At 44.6% G+C, this 19,782-nt stretch overlaps 1 protein-coding gene across 2 annotated transcripts; it reads right to left on the bottom strand.

The window, feature by feature from the left end:
- Window positions 1-1,304: 1,304 nt before the first annotated feature.
- Hepacam (hepatic and glial cell adhesion molecule) lies at window positions 1,305-19,521 on the bottom strand. 2 transcript variants are annotated; one of them, XM_051197093.1, is made up of 7 exons: window positions 19,069-19,521; window positions 5,061-5,402; window positions 4,173-4,454; window positions 3,568-3,667; window positions 2,540-2,613; window positions 2,285-2,352; window positions 1,305-1,697 (listed from the first exon to the last, which is right to left on the bottom strand). In XM_051197093.1, the coding sequence occupies exons 1-7, from the start codon at window positions 19,151-19,153 to the stop codon at window positions 1,395-1,397; spliced, it is 1,254 nt and encodes a 417-aa protein (XP_051053050.1). In that variant the 5' UTR covers window positions 19,154-19,521; the 3' UTR covers window positions 1,305-1,394. The 2 variants fall into 2 exon arrangements, with proteins under 2 accessions (XP_051053050.1, XP_051053049.1); XM_051197092.1 differs by having other exon boundaries at window positions 2,285-2,355; window positions 19,069-19,519.
- Between the last annotated feature and the right edge of the window lie 261 nt (window positions 19,522-19,782).

Genomic DNA, 19,782 nt, shown 5'->3' with positions numbered 1-19,782 from the left:
GTTAGGTAAGTGAGGGCAGAACAACCAGGACCTCCCTATCTTTCAGCTATTTGTGTGCTTTCTGTCTTTACACAGTAGGTTATTTCCTTTTATTTTTTTTTTTTCAAAATGCCCAAAGAGGTGGTGGCCAGGGAGTGGTCCAGCCCCTTAGTCTTCTGATGGTACAGATTACAGAACTGGCTCCACAGCTCTGTCTGGGTTCTGAGCATCTAGGATCAGGGGAGATGGGAAGCAGAAGAATGGGAGTGGGCCATGGCACCCTGACATTCTGGGGAGCACTAAGCTTCTTCTTTCCATGCTTCTTTGGAGAGCAGAATCTTATTTCCTTACAGCTCCAGGAAGCCCCACAACCGTCCTGGGGATGATTGAAAAGCTTGTTTTATAAGAAAGCCAGAAGAGTGTGAATAGTTAACATCAGGTCCTTGCCAGATGCAGCCCTCTGGGTCAGTATGCCAGTCTCTATAGCAGCAGTCCTCAACCTTCCTATTTAATACAGTTCCTCATGTTGTGCTGAGCCCCAACCTTACAATTATTTTATTGCTACATCATACCTGCAATTTTGCTACTGTTATGAATTGTAATGTCAATATCTGCCATGTGACACCCTCCCCAAAGGGGTTATGACCCTTAGGTTGAGAACCACTGATCTATAGATACAAGCCCTTGTTCACCTTCTCGTGAACAAAGACAGGAAGAAAGATTGGTATGGCACACTTCTGAGGAAGCCATTGGAAGCCACCAAGCACTGGAGGACTGATATTGTCCTTGCCTAGCCCCACCTTCCCAGGGTCCTAGGAACATGGGGTTCACCTCACAATCTGGAGGGACAGGGAACCAGGTGTCCAGAAAAGGTCCTCTAAGACAATAACTCATTTATGGCGAGAACAGGCCCTGTGCACCCAAGGAGCCAGCATCAGACTTGTCTTTAGTTAAGGACAGTAGTTTGATCTGTGGGTAAGTGGACCCTAATTTGGGCTGTGGGGAAGGGAGAGTACTGCAGACATTAGGGATTGGAGGCATGAGGGTTGGGAGGTGGTGGGAAACATAAATGCTCCCAGGTGGTGCATAGGATGGTCTCACTGGGTAAAATTACAGATGTTAGTTTCCATAAAGCCCTTTAGAGGATTGGGCCGGACATTTAATAATCTATTTAGTCCTAAGAGGGCACAGCTCATACCCACTGAGAACACAGCCAGTAAACCCAGCACACATGCAACAGGGTTTAACACGGAGATCAGCGCTCCACCCATTTGTGCATTTCACACACGTGTGCACCCTAAACGGGGATTAGGCCACAATCTCCAGGCCAGCGGCACACGGACTTCTCAGCCTCCCCCTCCCCTGCTGCGGACAGCAGCAGAACTTGGGCAACCGGAGCGGGCTCCCAAGGCAACTTAGGCACTGATCTCCACCTGCCCAGCCTCGTCTTGCTCGCGGATTTTGTGCACGCCTGCAGTCCTCAGTGTGTGCGAGGCGCTGCGTGAGCGGCTGGGCGAGCTCGGGGCCCGCGGCGGTGACGTGTGCGTCCGGCCGGTGGCTGGGGATAGCGCTGGGGAGCGCGGGTAGCGGCGGGCTGAGCGGATCGGCAGTCCTGGAGAGCGGCCGGGCACAGGTGGTGACACCGAGTAGCCGGGCGGGCCAGGCTCTGTGGTGCTCCGAGGCTCTGTAGCGGGGTTCTCATCCGACTCTGGGGAGTCCTGCAAACAAACGCTGCAAGGATCAGCTGTCCCCAGATCCTATCTGGGAGCGCGTTTTGTTTTAGGTACTGGGACTACGGGCAGGGGAGGGGGGCGGGGCTCATAGTTTTCAACCACACCTTCACGTCAGACTTGGTGGCAGACACAACACATAGTATGGTCCAGGCAAATGACAAGTATTCAGTAAATGTTAGCAAGAATAAGTGTTTCGTCACTTTATCCTCTTTCAGACATTGGCAAATGGGGCTATTGCATTGCATGTGAGCAGAGAACAGAGGAAGGGCTCTGAGGCCCACAAGTAGGTCTTGTGACAGGAAATAGCCTGGGCTGGGGTAGTGCATGAGATTTGGAACGCATCGAGTCAGGTTTGCATATTGGAAAGGCCAGGTCTGCCACTCATTTGCTTGTTTAGCCCTTCACAGATTGGTTTTTTTGTTTGTTTTGTTTTTTGTTTTTTTCCCTCTGTGTCTCTTTTTTAAATCTCTAAAGTGGGGAATGACACAAAGATTTCTGCAAATCATGCAAAGGGATGGCCACATCATTGTCCCCCTACTGTTCCATGGGGACTCCTTGACAGAGTGGCTCACCTTGTCCTTTAGGATATAGAGTGCCAATGGGTTCTTTCGTTCCTGTTCTCCACTTCGCGGTAAGGTGTCTGCTGCATGGGGAAATAACAGAGTATCTGGTCCAGGAACAAATCTTATATCCCACCCGGCACCCATATGCTTTGACTGCGCCCCGCCTTGCTCTTCTGACGTCCTCATAACCTATTCTTCCTTTTCCCAGCAGCCCCTCTGATCAGAGTGCTGATGGGCGGGGCCGGTGGATGGCTGAGAGCTCACCTTCTGATTTTAGGCGGTCCTCATTCTGATCCATGTATTCCAAAGAGTTTTGTTTCTCCAACTTCCTCTTCTTCCTGCAAATCAATCCGACCCCCCACCAAGAACAGAGCTATTGATTGTGAACAGAAAATCTAAGGAATGACACAAGAAGGGTTCTAATGACCAAGAAGATGGGAAGATGGGCTGGGAATGGTCCAGGAACTTTAGAATGAGTCCCATCTAGGTTTGCATGCTAAGACTGCTGTTAGTATTGTGACTTGTAGGTAGGCCATTTATCCAAAGTGAGTTTCAATATCTTTTTCTGTACTCTGCAGGTGCTATGACTTAAAAGGTAGCACACCAATCCAGCTAGACTGTTTAACCCAAAGGAGACACCACCATCAACAGTTCCAGACAGTCAGACATAACTGAGCACAGATACAGTTCCATATACTATGGGAAAATACACCTGGAAAGAGGTCCATTCTAGCAGGAAAAACTCAAAGCGTTGGGAGCTAGGGTGGAAGGCTAGCCTTATGAGCATGAGGAACTGAGTTCAAGTCTAAGAATCCACATGAAAAAGATGAGTGTAGCAGCACACAATTGTCATCCCGGCACTGGGAAAAGTGGAAATAGGCAGATCCCTGAGGCTCAGTGTCCAGCCAGTGTAATCTAGTTCATATAATCCAGTCTAATGAAGACCCTGCCTCACAAAAACAAAGCAACCACAAACTAAAGTGCATGGCCTCTGAAAAATAACACTGGAGGTCTACCTCTGGCATCCACAAACATGGGCATCCACACACACATGCCCTGACACCAGCACATATCCATACTCACACCTGTATAAGCATGTTCATGAACACAACAAACACACACACTAACACAGAGCAGAGCTTTGGAAATAGGGATGTAGCTCAGTAGTAGAGAGCTTGCCTGGTATGCACATGACCCCAGATTCAATGCCAGTAACACAGTCAACCACTCAATATTAAACTTGGGAATGACATAGGCTGAAAGAAGAACTAAGATATGGAAATTGGTGTTACCTAGACTTTTTGGAGGGTTTCCAGCAGGCACAGACTGTCACCAGGGTCACAAGGAGGAAGATGCCTCCTGTAGACAAAATGATATAGAGGGAGCTTCTTCCTAAGCAAAAAGAGGCAGAGAGGTAGAGACAACCTGAGAAGGGGAGCAGGTGTGGTGAGTAGCACTAGCACTAGCAATTGAGGGAATAGAAAAGGCCCCAGTAGCATGGCATGGATAGGCAATGGCAGGGCTTCCCTGGAGCCTCCCTACCAATTGTGGCTGTCCTCCAGGGGCAGTCAGCACATCTCTAACCTGTCTCACTCCCTCTAAACCAGGTTTCTCAACTGTGGGTCTCAACCCATTAGGGGTCAAATGACCATTTCACTGGGGTCATCTGAGACCATCAAAAAGTATGGATATTTTTATTACAATTCATAACAGTAGGAAAATTACAGTTATGAGGTAGCAATGAAAATAGTCTTATGGTTGGGGTCACTACAACATGAGGAACTGCATTAAAGGGTTGCAGCATTAGGAAGGTTGAGAACCATTGCCCTAGACAGTCACTCTGTGGAATGCCTTTAGTCCCAGTGAACACATATCTTGGGTAGGCAGGGAGACTTACTATACACAGTGATCTTGACAGGCAAGCTTCGGACCTGGCTGATAGGATTCTCCACCACACAACTGTACAGGTCATCGTCCTCCATTAGCACTCGGGTGATGGTGAGCACCTTTTGGTCAGGTGACAGGAGCATTCTGGAGTCGTTGAGGAGGGGTTTGCCATCCTTCAGCCAGGTGTAGCTGGGCTTGGTGCCATTCTCGTGAGAGCAGTTGAGGGTGAAGGCCTCACTGAGCTCCAGCACAGTGGTCGAAGCCACTAACACCTGTGGCCTTGAAATGGGCACTGAGCCCCAGAAATGAGAAGGTGAAAATACCTGTGAGTCATAGTCTACAACATGATTCCTCCCCTTCTTTACTTTCCTGTCTTTGAAAATATAGCAGTTCAGACTGTGGGCCAGGAATTCCCTCCAGAGATCCTTAGTTTAGCTCTTTTCCCATAATTTGTCCATTCGTCCATCCATTCATCCATCTGTCCATCTGTCTGTCCATCCATTCATCCATTCATTCATTCTCCATCTGCTCTTTAATCAAGCAACTTGTAGACTGAGCAACACAGCCATGATGAATGTGCTCATTCCTTTCTTCCTAAATACCATTCTAAAACCACTGAGCTTTACTTAAACTGGTCAAGACATTTTAGTTGGGGAAAATCTAGGTCCAACTCTCTAGGTTTAACACTAGGCTCTGTCAGTCATATGAGCTCAGACAAGTTGCTCTTTTCCTTGTCCTCAAAGCAGAGAGAGTGACACCATCTAGCCCCTGATTATTATAAATGTTAAGTGGGCTGTGCTCAGGCACCACCTTCTAATGCCTGTTCAACCCTTTGTGTTCTCTTGGGTCTACCTTAGTCCCAGTCTGGTACTGCCTCCTTCCCTGCTGAGTGCTTTACCATCTACGGTGAGGTTGATGGTCTTCTCCCCTGTGAAGGTATCATCAGTGATGGAGATCTCCACTTCATAGGTTCCCTCATCTGCCAGCTGCAGGTCGCTGAGAAGCAAGGAGCCATTTTCAAAGAGCCGGATACGGTCTCGATAGTCGGGCCGCAGAGTGCCAATGACCTCTGTGCCTATAGACTGCACCACAGTCACTGGCTTGTCACGCTTCAGCTGCCACTTCACCACAGGCTTGTCGCTGCTGGTGCTACTGTATTGCACAGAAAGCAGGGCCGACTTCCCCACCGTGCCATGGATCAGACGTACTGGGCTGGTGATGTTCACCCCCTCCAGGGGGACTGCAAACAGAGGCCCATTGGCAAGAGGGCAGTGTCAGGCCCTTAGCTCCACAGCCCACTTCAAGCTCTCTGACCTTCCTCACACCTTCAGACGCTTAACTTCCTCCAGTCCCGGCTTCTAACCCACCAGCGTCGTCTCCTCTCCCGCAGTTCTTTGCTCCCTCCCCTGTGTCTTTCTTTCCTCATACCCATCCCAAGTCTTCTATGTCTCTGTCACTCTGGCATTTCCCCCATTGTCTACTTCTTGCAGAAGAGTACACCTATCCTACATCATAGAAACATTGATTGAACATCCTATGTGTTAAATCTAATACAGAATCAGGATGGCAGGAAAGGAAGCACGGGAACTTGGGTTCCCAGAAAGGCAAGAGTGTATGTTGAAACAATGCTCAGGAAGAGGACCCTTAGGACCTGAAGACAACACAGGTACTTCCCAGTCACACCAAGAATCCCAAGTCCTTGCCCCGGGTATAACTGTAACTTAACAGGAGGGCTCAGTATAAAACAGTTCGGCAAATGGAGAGGAAGTTTGGGGGGTTCACTAAACTCCAGTGACGTTTGTATTCTCTACAGAGGAAGTGTTTGAATGGGTAGAATTAAGAGTTTGGCCGGGCAGTGGTGGCACATGCCTTTGATCCCAGCACTCGGGAGGCAGAAGCAGGTGGATCTCTGTGAGTTCGAGACCAGCCTGGTCTACAAGAGCTAGTTCTAGGACAGACTCTAAAACCACAGAGAAACTGTCTCGAAAAACCAAAAACAAACAAACAAACAAACAAAAAAGAGTTTGGAATTATAAGGCTTTGCAAGGCTAAGCTCTACCTCTTGTTGCCTGTGTGCGTTTGGAGAAACAGTCTTTCTCAGCACCCATTCTTCTCTTTTATAAAAGAAAAACAGTGACTATAAACCAGGCAGAGGCAAGTGGATCTCAGTGAGTTCAAGGCCAGCTTGCTCTACAAAGTTCCAGGACAGCCAGGACTGTTACACAGAGAAGCCCTGTCTTGAAAAACCAACAAAACAAAACAACAAAAAATCCCAGGCACCAGCCTATAACCCCAGCTCTTTGGAGGTAGAGGCAGGGGGTTCCGAATTTCAAGATCATTCCTGACTACAGTGAGTTGAACTATGAGGCCAGCCTAGGATACATGAGACTGTATCAAAAATAAAATAAAATGCATGTAGAGAGGAGGGCATTCAGGGCTGTGCTTTCCATTTCTTCTTCTACTTGTACAAGACTGTTCAGACCAATCAAGAAATAAGAGAACTAAAACCTTGGTTATGGTAATTAAAGCAAATTTATTTGCTAAACACATTCAATTCATTTTAACAGCAGGTACTTTGTTAAATGTGAGCTCCTCCTTTCTGTAAAAGGTCAAGGAAAAGTCAGTTAACTATTTTTCTGCCTCTCTCAGTTTCTTCCTTTGTGCAATGAAGTAGTTAGTGAGACCAGATGATCTCTAAGCAATTTCCAACTCTCATATTCTATCCTCCATCAGCTGGTATCACTTCAAGAGATGATGCTGCAGAAAAAGCCACTGTAGGTGTGAATATCTGAGTGTTGTTTGCTTATTGGATGGAATTGGTAAGTTGAGGAAGTTAGAACAAAGATAACTATTTGTAAACTTTTTCTTTTGTCTTGTCTTGAGAGTCTTGCTGTGTTGTCCAGGGTGACCTCTACCTCACAATTGTCTTGCCTCAGCCTCCAGAGTACTGGAATGACAGAAGCATGCCAAAACTCCCATCTCATAACTATTTTTATATTAATTTTTGAGATAGCATCTTCTGTATCTTAGGCTGGTCTCAAACTTGCTGTATAGGCAAGAATGACCTTGCATTCCTGGTCTTCCTGCCTCTACCTCCTGAGATTGTGGAGATTGTTGGCATGTGTTGCCACACCCAGTTTTATGCAGTGCTTAGGAGAATCGTCAGGTTTCATGTACACTAGGCAAGCATTTCATCAACTGAGCTATATTGTAACTCCTCAAACATGATTTTTAAAGATTTATTTTTATTCTATGTGTATGAGTGTTTTCCCTGAACGTGTGTGTGTGTGTCTGTGTGTGTGTGTGTGTGTGTGTGTTCACCACTTGCCTGTCTGATACCTAGGGAGGCCAGAAGAAGGTGTCAGGTCCTCTGGAACTAAAGTTACAGGTAGTCTTACCTACCATGTAGGTGCTGGGAATTGAACCTGGGTCTTCTGCAAGAACAAGTGCTCTTAACTGCTAAGCCGTCTAGCCTTACAGATTTATTTATTTCTGTTTTTTATTTGTCTATCTGTATGTGTGTGTCTATGTGAATGTATATTATGCAGGTCTGGGTGACTGTGGAGGCCAGAAGAAGGCATTGAATTCCTTGGTGCTGAAATTATAGGCTGTTGTGAACCACTTTCCTCGAGTGCTGGAAACTGAACTCTGGTCTTTGGGGACATCAAGAAGTGCTCTTAACTTCTGAGCTATCTCTGTAGTGCTTTTCCCCAATTTTTTTTTTTTTCTGAGACAGGGTCCCACTGGTTGGGCTGAAACTTGCTATGTAGACCAGGCTGACCTTGAATTCACCTGCCCCTGCCTCCCAATTGCAGTGATTAAATGCATTTGACATCATTCCTGACCTAATCTGAAACATTTTTTTAGACAAGAATATTTTTGTTTTCCTAAATATCTTACAAAAAAATGGAAATAGATGTAATGTAGTCCTATCTACCTTATTTGTTTTAGTATAAGAGATGGTAGGGCCTGAGTCCACCTCCCCAATAACACAGAGAGCTTCTAGGAATTCCGGTGGCTCTGAGTGTCAAACTGAAATCCAACTGACCACACGAGTTCTTTCAACTTTCAGTTTATGTGACGACTTGAATGGGTTTTCCTGTCTAACGACTACTAGGTCCCATTTCAGCTAGATTTAGAAAAGAACCTTTCAAATTTCCCTGAGTGAGTGAAGGGGCTTTGGAACCATGTGAGGTGGTTCTGGGAAAAATCATGAATTATGCTTAAAGGCCACCATGGTGATGCTCAAATATCGAGGGAGCGTCTACTCACTTCTCAGGTCTGAAACCATAGGATAAACACATGCCTGTTATATGTGTGGAGCCACCCCAGAGGTTAGCAAATATGAGTAAGGAAGGACTAGAGAGAGGCAGCAGTGGTTAAAACCGCTCTTGCAGAGGACCCAAGTTTAGGTCCCAGCACCCATGCCAGGTGGTTCAAACCACCCATAACTCCAGTTCCAGGGAATCTGATGTCCTCTCTGTTCCCTGTGGTGATATATTGTTTAAGATTTATTAAAGCCACTGGAGACTAAAATAGCAAAGCAGCTATACTAGTTAGCCAAGCACTAGAAACCAAGCACACACCTTAAATTCCAGGACTCAGGATTAAGAGGTAGATGGGTCTCTGAATCCAAGACTACCATAGGCTACTGAAGAGTGAATCAGAGCTCACACCTTTACCCCAGGATTTGAGAAGTATAAAAGATAGAGGCATTCAGTATGAGAGTTAGTCTCTAACCACGTTGAGGAGAGCATAACACTCTGAGGTTGGAGCAGTTTGAGGATTGCCCCTTTGGTGTGAACTGAGGTAGAGGTAAGAGCTAGTGGCTGGCTGCTTTGCTTCTCTGATCTCCACCTTGAAGACTGAATCCCAATATCTGTCTCCTGGTCTTTTATTTATCGTGTTACAGACATGCACATACACAAAAATAAAATAAAAATAAATATATTTAAATTTTTGAGGGACTGGAGCAGTTAAGAGCACTGGTTGCTCTTCCAGAAGCCCCGAGTTCAAATCTCAGCACTCACATGGCAGCTTACAACTCTTTGTAACTCCAGTTTCAGGAGACCCAACACCCTCACACAGACATATATGCAGGCAAAACACCAATCAGTGCAAACAAAATAAGCATAACTAACTCTGAATGACTAATTCTGAATGACAGCCCTATTCTGGTTTGGATGTGGTTTGTCCCTCAAGGGTTTGTGTGTTTTAAGCCTTTTCCCCAAGGTGATGGTATTAGGAGAAACAGAAACCTTTGAGAGTATAGTGGTTTAGCTCACTGGGAGTATGATCCTTGGAAAGAATTAAGGTAGTTATTGTGGGACTTTGTGAATTTTACAGAAATTCAATTGTTATAAAAGAATGGGCCTAAGTAACAACCGCCCCTCCCCGCTTCCTGCTTTCTTGTGTGATCTTTTCTTGTATACATTCTTTGTATTGTATTATGGTAGGATGTAGTTAAGGGTCTTCTCCAGGGCTGGTGTTATGTTGTTTGGATTTTCTACCTCCAAAACTTCCTTTCATTATAAACTGTCCAGCCATAGATATTTCATTATAGAAATGGAAAACTGACTAATAGAGATCCCAAGCACCAGACTTTGAGGCCTCTCTTTCCCTTCTAACAGTGATAATCCCAGACCTCAGACAAGTAGAAGGCATTAATTGCCCTGACCTCTCTCTCCATTTTTCTCTCTGTCTTCTCCCCCACCCATTATATTGTCTTCTGATCCATTTCAAGGTTCCAATAGCCCTTTTTGTGATGTTCCCCCCATAATTCTACTTTTTTTTTTTTTTTTTTTTAAATCAATTTAGATTATATTGTGGATAAAAACACTGGAGAAGATACAGCCTTTGACTGCCTCCTAATTTACCCTAGCCCAGGTGGCAGCCTTCCTTATGCTTGTGAACATGGGTATGCCCACAAGCAGATGGGACACACGCACACTCATTGTGAGAGGGTGGCGTCATCTTTCTTGGATCCTGATGGCAAGAACATTTTTGCTAAGCATGAACAGTTGCCTAGAAATTGGAAAGAATCTAAGTTTGGGTTTTCATAACTTTCAGGCGACACAGAGAACTGGGACAGGATCCAGAGCAGGACACACAGATGAGGAAATGGCTAACACCTCAGGTCCAGAGTAGCAATAAAAGGGAGGAGGACTATTCAACCTGGAGAAGCAGTTAACAATCATTGTCTCTGAGGAAATGTTATGTGGAAAGTCTGTTTCCATCATAGGCTAAATAAATAAATAAATAAATAAATAAATAAATAAATAAATAACCATCTCTGCAAGATCTACCTAACTAAACAATGCCTTGATGTTTACAAAGGTCAGAAACCTTTGTGGTTGACCTCCTGTGATACCGAGGAAAGGCAAACTTCAAGAACGTATCTGCACAGAGCAGTGAGCCTTTGCTGGCTTCGTCCCACCATCTACTCGTTTTTGCACCTTTACAGGGAAATGTTTTCATTTTGCCTTTAATTCACCTTCAAAAGCAGCATGACTCCATGCTGTAGGACTCGCTACACCTCACCCCTCCTCTAGCGCCAGGAACCACATTTAAATCCTCTCTTTGTGAAATGGCTTGTATGCTTGGGTCCTTGACCATCCTAGATGCCCTTCCCTGGGCTTTCCTCAATTGTATGATTTCCTCTCTGAAGTGTGATGACAAGACCTATGTACAACAAATAATCCAAGGGCAGCCAGAACTTTGTTCTCCGAAAGGAAGAACTTTTTGTTTTCTGCTTTTGGTTTTTAATATCCTTCCTATTAATGATGATCCTAAAGAAGGCAAGGTAGGTGTGCACAGAGGGGGAAAGAGGCAAGCTGCACAGTGGCTGGACGGCGGTGTAACCATGGAACAACTTTACAGAAGACATTACAAGACTGTTCAGTTAGTAAAAGTCAACCTTACCCAGGCAGGACCACCTAAAATCATCTGGGGCCAATAAGGCCAACAGAAATAATTACTGTCTGTTTTCATGTTCAACACAATGGTATGTTTATATCATTGGCCTTACAGAATCCCCTGCTCCTATCATGTATCTGATGCCCTGACACATCCAAAGACCCCATGTTAGAACAAAAAGCATGGAGCAAACCCTACTCTGAGAAGCCCTCTCCATTCCTGAAGTTCCCTACCATTTCTGTAGTGACCTAAATCTTGCTCCTGAGTGATTCTGGAGAAGCCTGTTACCCACTGAGTGCACTTGCATTCTGAAATTAACTTCCTCCCAATTCTTTGCTTTGTCTCATCTCTGAATTCTTTTTTTGATGGCTATCAAAACCTAGAAACATTGGATTGTCTGTTTCCCCAATCAGCTATCTCTGAGACCTCTGTTGAATTCATCGCTGGCCATCAGTCTAAGAAAATAACATGCTCATCATTTTTGCTATGTAAGAGCATCATTTGCCATCCAATGGTTGGGATTGTTGCATTGTATTCCTATGTTCTCCTATTGAGACCTAGATCATGTCTGTAAAATCATTTGAAATGTCACTCATTCAGGGACACAGATGGGGAACATATTAGGAAACAAACTGCAAAAAGTCCCTAGATTCAGACAAAGAGGAGTCAGGAGCTTTTAATCTACTCTTTAAGAAACATAAATGTAGCTGGGAGTTGGTGGTGCATGCCTTTAATCCCAGCAATCAGGAGCCAGAGGCAGGTGGATCTCCGTGAGTTTGAGGCCAGCCTGGTCTACAGAGCGAGTTCCAGGACAGGCTCCAAAACATTACAGAGAAATCCTATCTCAAAAAAAGAAAAGAAACATAGATGTTCAGGAATAATTTAAGCATATATTAAGACAACATGAAAATTATGTTTGTGGATCAAAACTGTCACTATTGTTAATTTGTCTGTTCTCTCAAATCAAAACTATAATTTAATACACTACTGTTCAAATCTCAGGAGGCTTCCTTTCTTATTGCCATCAAGATAGATCAACAGAGTAGACTAGAGCAGACTTGCATATGATGTGTCGATGTGTGACAAAACTGGCCATAGTATAACAAGGACAGGGTTTTTGTCCTTGTATGACAGGACCACTGCTTTGGAATTACTCTTGGCAAAACTGCTTTATCACACCCTCCCTTTTTTGCCCTTCTCTAAGGCCTCCCTTCTAATACTTGTACAACTATTATGTTCCTCTTTAATGTCTAGCATCCCACATTCTGAAATAGAAGCCCTGGTAGGAATGAAGACATTCTGAAGAGACATGCATGCTCTCTGTTTGGCTGTCAGACTACTGAAACAATGGTCTTCAAGGAACTGGAATTCCTCAGGAATCTTATGATAGGAGAAGAAAACGCTGAGGCCTGATGCCAGCCAGAGAAAGAACTTGTCTTCTAGGAAAAAATTCATGTAGTTCTGACTTGTCAGACCACTTTGCTCAAACAATGGCGGGTCAACAATAGGCAGGACCACATCGTGACCAGACTGTTTAGTTACATACACTTCTTGCTCTCTGTATAAAAGCCTAAACTTCATGTCTGTACCCCAAAGATGGACTTGTAGGGTGAGGGTCACTGGATCTTTTTCTAGTCCTCTTCCCAATGTGGTTACACTGAATATCCTTTCTCTGATTTTTTACTATTATTTGTCTTTTTAAAAAGCAAGTATTTGTTAGTTTGTTTGTTTGGGAGACATGGTATGTGCTCTATGACATGGGGTACTTAAGTCCTCTCCTTCCGCTGCGTGTGTCCCCTTGTATTGTGAGACTTGGCAACAAGTGTCTTTACCCACTGAGTCATAGTACCAGCCCCTTCCTTATTTGTCTTTTTAATTGGCCCATTGAGGATAAATGTCTGAGCCTAACTTGTTAGGATTGCCAGGGCCAAGGCTCTGAATCTAAAAGTTTTGGTAACATCGTTCAATGGTTAGGTCCTGCTAACTCTTAGAACCATAGGACTTGGAACATCTCTGGTGATCTTTGCAACTCTTCCCTTAGTCTTTAGTTCTGTGCATTGACCAACATAAAATACATACATTGATGTGAAGTGTAACTTGAAGAAAAATAACATCTGTCTAAAAAGAATTGCAGGAGCTAGTCACTCCCAGGAGGTTGAGGTTCACTGCAACATTCCAGAGAAGAAAGAGACACATGGCTTGGATGAGAAAGGCACCCTACTCAACATTTAGCCTTCCTGGCTTATGTCCACTCCCACAAAATGTTTGTGTTCTTCCCCACTAAGGTGTGTGTGTGCATGCACGTGCAGGTGTGTTCACTAATGCAGAGACCAGAAGGGGACGCTGAGTATCCTGCACTTCCACTCTTCTGCCTTATTCACTGAGACAGAGTCACTGAACTTGGAGTTAGGCTGGCAGCCAGAAAGCCCCAACAATCTTCCTGTCTCCTCCCCACTCCCTCTACTGGGTTTAACACGCATGAACTTGACCACACCAGTCTTTTTATGTGGACTCTGAGCACTTGAACTCAGTCTTCATGCTTATGCAAAAAGTATTCTTATCTACTGAGCCATCTCCTCAGGCTCCAACACAGAGCCTTAAGGACAGTAAGTCCCTTAGAGCCAGCTCTTGAAATAACAGGGTCTTTCTGACCAAGTCTGGGTTCCCAAATACTGACCACTGAGTATCAGGTTGCCTGGACTTCTTCCAGTAACAAGAGTTATAATAAATAGTGCTGGGACATGTAGAAGTAAAAAAACGAATCTTTCCCTTCTATAATATATTGGACGACAAATATCTCTTTAAGATACACTAGAGGTCTAAATTTGACAGTGGAAACAACACTTTAAACTGAATAGGACAATGTCTGCCTGGTTTGAGAACAGATACAGAGTTCTTAGATCTCACACACACACACACACACACACACACACACACACACCACACTCACACCATACACCACACACACACTACACTCACACACCACACTAACACCACAGCACCCCCACACACACACACACTTGAAAATAATAAAAAATAAATAAATCTTAAAAAAAAAAAAAGACTTGGAACAGTTACTTTAGAAAAAAAAACATATCCAATTGTTTGATAAAAATATGAGGAAAGCTTAACTTGATTACCAACTTGATTATCATGGAAATGTAAGCTTAAAACTAGAATTTGATTCCATTTAAAACTAATTAAAATAAGAGGATTGGGAGATGATTGGCTCATGAAGGTATTAACTTCATCAATGGGTTAATTCACCAATGGTTTGTTCTAAAAGAGCTATTAAAAGGTAGGGCCTGGTTGGAGGTGTAAGTTGCTGGGGATGTCTGGCTGGGCCCCTTCCTGTCTGTTCCTACCTTCCGTCTGCCATGAGTTGATTTACCCTCTCACATGTTCCCTGATATTGTGATGTTCTATCATATTGAGCACAGGCCCAAGAGCAGTGGAACCAAGTGACTGTGTGATAAGGGACAGGTAAGGCCACTTTATATTCTATATTACAAGAGCACACTTGCAGTGTGTATATTGTCATTGGGATTCTGCATGTACACTCTGTAACTTTTATAATCACCTGGGAGGAATGTGAGACTCAGTGGCCTTAGGAATTTGTGAATCCCCCACTACAGAGAGAGAGAGAGAGAGAGAGAGAGAGAGAGAGAGAGAGAGAGAGAGAGAGAGAGAGAGAATTGAGAAAAGAGTGAAGGAAGAAATAAGAAGTACCAACACCATGACTATAAGGATAAGGCCTGACTACCTGGCTGGAGGGACCTGACTGGAAGGACCAGACTCAAGTTTGGAATGATTAATTGCCTTTGCTCTTGTTCCCTATAAAATGGCCTAGTTGGTGATGGTCTGAGTAAGGCAGATTTGGGGGGGGGGGTGATAATACTCTGGTCTCCTAGATTGCTGGTTCTCTGAATAGAGTGCTGTTAATAGATTCACTTCCTGCTCTGCCATTGGCTTCTGTAGCAACCGGTAACAAAACTACTTGGGTTCATATCTTGGTGAGTGCAAAGCCAAAATAAACATAGCCAAGACATAAAAGTGGAGTGAAGATGGATTTATTACCTGAAGCAGGGAAGGAAAACATGGGATTTATTTCCAAAGCAATGCCCTCCTTGAACAAAGGAATTGATTTCATTCAGGGAGCCTATGTCATATAGAGGTTGGCCCAACCCCAAGCGTTATCAATTAGGAAGCATACCCCTGCATATGCTCAATATGATATGGAGTTCATGTTTAAAAGATTAAAGTGATAACAGGAATGCCTCCAGGCATGCTCAGCTTGTATCATAAAGTTGATGCTGAAAATGAAGGCCCTTTGAAGGAATCTGCTCTGAAGGTGTCGGCCTCGGTAGCTATCATAACAACTGAAATACTTGGGTGATTCTGGGGAAACAGCATGATTTAGTTCTTTTTTTTTTTTTTTTTTTGAGACAAGGTCTCATTATGTAACCCTACGTGGCCTGGAATTTGAGATATATATATATATATATATATATATATATATATATATAGATAGATAGCTGGCCTCAAGCTGACAGAGATCCTCCTGTCTCTGCTTGCCAAGTGATGAGATTAAAGGTGTGTGTCCCCAACCTAGCCACATCTGTTTCTCTAAGTGATGATTATATGGGTTTGTTCACTTTGTTAAGGGCATGTCAAACTATACCCTTATGCTAACTGCATCGCCCTCTGTGAGGTTTTTCCATTACACTGTTTTTTAAACTGAAAAGGGTCACTGCTGCAACATGGTAGTGAAATCAGGCTGAAAAGACACTGGGTGTGGTGGCTCACACCTCTAGTCCCAGAGTTCAGGAGGATGAAACAGGAGGATCGCTTTAAATTTAAGTTTACCCTGGACTACAGTGTCAGACCGTTTTAATACCTACCTGCTCCCCCAAATTCAGCACAGAAACCAGGCAGAGGAGTGGAAGAGTCTGTTACGGTAAGGTTTTTCCTGCCGGCCTGGACCCACCATGTCGCCAGCCCCAAATAACACACAGAGACCCAAGAGTCCAGAGAATAAAACCTCTAAAGTTTGGATTTATGTCATTTAACGTCTATCTCTGTGAACACTTTAGCCTCTGGATAAGTAAATTGTGCTATGGTGAGTTAAAGAAGTCTGAATTTGGCTTGATTTGGGGCCAGCCAGATGGTTTAGTGGGTAAGGGTCCTTGTCACCAAATCTAATACCTGGGAGCCACAAAGTGGAAAGAGAGAACTGACACCTGGGACTTGTCTTCTGACCTCTAGAGTTAGATGCCACAACTCCCACAAAATAAGCAAATCAATGTGAAAACAAAGAGGGGCAGGCTGGGGCAGAGAAAGCCTCATTCACAAAGATCAGAGACTGAACTTTATTTTATGTGTATGAGTGGGTTTTGTTTTGTTTTTTTGCCTGCATGTGCATATATGCATGACATGTGTGCAATGCCTGCAGTGGTCAGAAGAACCGTCGTATCCCCTGAAACTGGAATCGTGGGTGGTTGTGAGCCACCGTGTGGGTGCTGGGAATCAAACCTAGGTTCTCTATAAGAGCAGCCTGCACTGTTAACTGAGCCGCCATTCCAGCCTGTCCCATGCCAATCTTAATACTACACTTCCCAGTTTCCATTGCAGTTGGGCATGACCATGTGACAAGTTCTAGCCAATAGAACTAGTGGATGTGAAATGAACCACTCAGAGACTTACTTTGGAAAACCTTCCTTTATATGTCTCTTCATTGTATTCGTTAAGTTTTTTTACATTTTTATTTATTTATTTATTTTTAAATTTTTTTTTTGTTTGGCCAGGCATGATGGCCAAGCCCTTTAATTCCCACTCTCAGGAGGCAGAGATTGACGGAGCTCCTGAGTCTGAAGCCAGACTGGTTTACACGCAAGTTCCAGGCCAGCCAGGGCTACAGAGTAAGAAGACCCTGCCTCAAACAAACAAATGAATTCTCTACTTGGACTAAATAGAGACAAACTTCACAGCGACCCACACATGAAGCAGAATCAGCTCAGCGTGTTCCTTGAGAACTCTACACCATAACAGCCTTTCTTTCTCAGGCCCAGTCTACCACTTTATTGTACTGACACATAATTAATGCCAAGAACTTAAAATTTGAAATTTAGACGCTGGCATTTTCCTAATACAGCAAAGAGAACAGAGATTTATAACAGAGCGTGCACTCTTATTGCTTGTTAAAATAGCAGTACAATAGCCTATGGCCCAACACTTAACTGTGTGGGTTATAACTAATATTGTTTGTTTGTGACAAGATCTCAGCTCAGACTGGACTCAAACTCACTATATAGCCAAAGATGACCTTCAACTCCATCTTCATTCCACCTCTCAAGTGCTGAGATTATAGGCATGCACCACCATGCCTAGCTCATAATTAATATCTTACTAACATAGTATTAATTAGAAATAGCTTTGCTGTGGGCTGAAGCATAATTCCTCAAACTCATATCCTAATGCCCTACTAATCCTCATCCCCCAGCTCCACATCTCACATTCGGACTTCTTTTGGCAATGAGGTCTTCCCAGAGCCAAGGAGTTAAGATGAGGTCATACTGGAGTAGGGTGGATCCACTTCCGCACACGTCCTTGTAAAATGGGGTCATTTGAACACACACACAAACAGGAAAATGCCACCTGAAGGCTGGAATTTTGCTTCCACAAGCCAAAGAGGCCTGGGACAGATCCGTTACAGGAAAATGCCACCTGAAGGCTGGAATTTTGCTTCCACAAGCCAAAGAGGCCTGGGACAGATCCGTCCTTACTGCTTTCTGAGGCTGAGTGTGGCACCAGCCATACCTTGATCTCTAGCATCTGCCATTCAGAAATGCAAGCCAACGACTTTCTGCTACCTAACCCACCTACTTCGTGTCATTTTGTTTTGTCGCCTCAGAAGAATCAAAGAGGCTTCCATTCTGTTCGATCTTGCCTGGTTATCCCTTCAGTGATTCATTGCTGACCAAGGAATCCAAAAAGTATATCTGATCCTTCCAGTTACCGAATTAAAGTTCACTCAATTTCTCCTCCCACCATTTACAGACTGTCTCCCATCTTCTGAGAAAAGTTTACAAGGCTTCTGCCAAACTCAATTCATACTTTTCTCTCAGCAATGCTGAACTTCTGGGCTCCGCCTAAACACAGGAGACTATTTCAAGCTCTTGACCTTTGCCCATTTCCCAACAATCATCTCACTCATGCTCCTACCTAATTTTCTCATCCTCTAAGATTCAGGGCAAACATTCTTTCTACAATGAAACATTCCCTGGTTCTCGCCCACCCGCATCCTGCCCCACCAGCAACAGCTTCCTGGATGCAGGCAGGTGACTTTTTTTTTTTTTTCTAATTCCCGCTTTTTGTTAAAACAATCTGTGTATCTGCTTGCCACACTAAAACAATGCATTTTTTGGGGTCCCTGTCATTGTGTGTATGTACACATACACACAGAGTTGATAGAAGGCATTACAAGAGGTGGGTGTCTAAGGCTGGCAGTGGATTATGAATAGAATGGATTACTATCGTAAACCAGAAGGCTCATTATCAACAAAGCTTCTTTTATCTTTCAAGCTGCTTGACACTCAGAGAAGCCAGGGTGGAGGCTTGGGAGCCTCAAAACCAAGATTTCCCCTCCTTCCACTAAGAGCTCACATAACCTCTTAAAAAGAATGCTGGACAGGCCCACGCCAACAAGTCATCCCATAAGAAGTGGCATGATGCCTTCCAGTTAGTGTACTGAATGCCGTGGGTGCTTCAGAGTTATGCAGTCTTTGGGGGAGGGGGCGGGGAGGCAGGGCCAGGCAGGAAGCACAGGGAATGAAGAGATAATATTCAACTCTGATTCCTTGATTCACGGAGATGCTTCCCATGGCCACTGAGCTCCCAACCCCCCAGCCGTGAAGATACTGGGGCTTTGCTCTTCCCCCCTTCTCCCCCCCAAAGCCCCAAGTTCTTTTCTCCAGACCCTTCTGGTCTCCTACCTGGCTGGATGAGAAGCAGGTAGACAAAAGGAGCGAGGCGCAGGGCCCTGGAGGCTCTGGATAGGGCTCCCCTTTCTCTCTTCATTTTGGGTGGCGTTCTCCAGCTCTGGTGCAGACAATTAGCATGATTTCTCCACTCTGGGCACGTCTCTTTGTACCACTCAGAGTTTCTCTGCCGGGGCACAACCCTGCCAACTTCCCTCTGAATACACAGAGCTCTGTGTGTTGCTGGCCTTGTTCTCTCCTCTGGCTTCGCTCAGAGCTAGCATTTTCTAGTTTCCAGTCCCTTCGCCCCCTAGTTTGGACAGGGGTATCTCCATGGCACGATAATCTCCACTGCACATCCCATCATACTGGGCTCTGGTGGTCCAACGGTTCTTGGCTTGTCTGCAGGAAGCCCCACTCCCAAGGAAGATGAAGATCCGGGCTCAGTGACCCAACCTACATGGCTCCACCTCATGCTCCTCCTTCTGCTTCAGGAAAGACTTCTAATAAGGGAGAAAAGGTGGAGGGGATTGGAGGGGGCGTTTTTGGGGGTATCTCGGGAAATGAGAGACCTGAAAGAATTGAGGAAGAAGTGGAAAACCCCAAGGGAAGAAGATTGGAAAAAAACTTGAATTCTGCAACGTTCACATGTGTTCTAGCTGGGATTCTCTATCACAGTTTCAGATAGATGTTGGGAGCACCTTCCCAGAAGTCACTCTGTCACTCCCC

This window comes from Phodopus roborovskii, unplaced genomic scaffold (genome assembly GCF_943737965.1).
Source record: "Phodopus roborovskii unplaced genomic scaffold, PHOROB, whole genome shotgun sequence".
Taxonomy (NCBI): domain Eukaryota; kingdom Metazoa; phylum Chordata; class Mammalia; order Rodentia; family Cricetidae; genus Phodopus; species Phodopus roborovskii.
The sequence above is the reverse complement of the archived record's forward strand: the minus strand, read 5'-3'. Positions and strand labels throughout refer to the sequence as shown.

What these genes read in the sequence shown, in the direction of transcription:
- Hepacam (XM_051197092.1), bottom strand. Translation starts at nt 19,153, where the DNA reads ATGAAGAGAGAAAGGGGAGCCCTATCCAGAGCCTCCAGGGCCCTGCGC. An exon ending in GGACCGCCTAAAATCAGAAG is followed by an intron (nt 2,356 to 2,539) that starts GTGAGCTCTCAG and finishes TTCCCCATGCAG; the next exon opens with CAGACACCTTACCGCGAAGT. An exon ending in TCTATATCCTAAAGGACAAG is followed by an intron (nt 1,698 to 2,284) that starts GTGAGCCACTCT and finishes GTTTGTTTGCAG; the next exon opens with GACTCCCCAGAGTCGGATGA.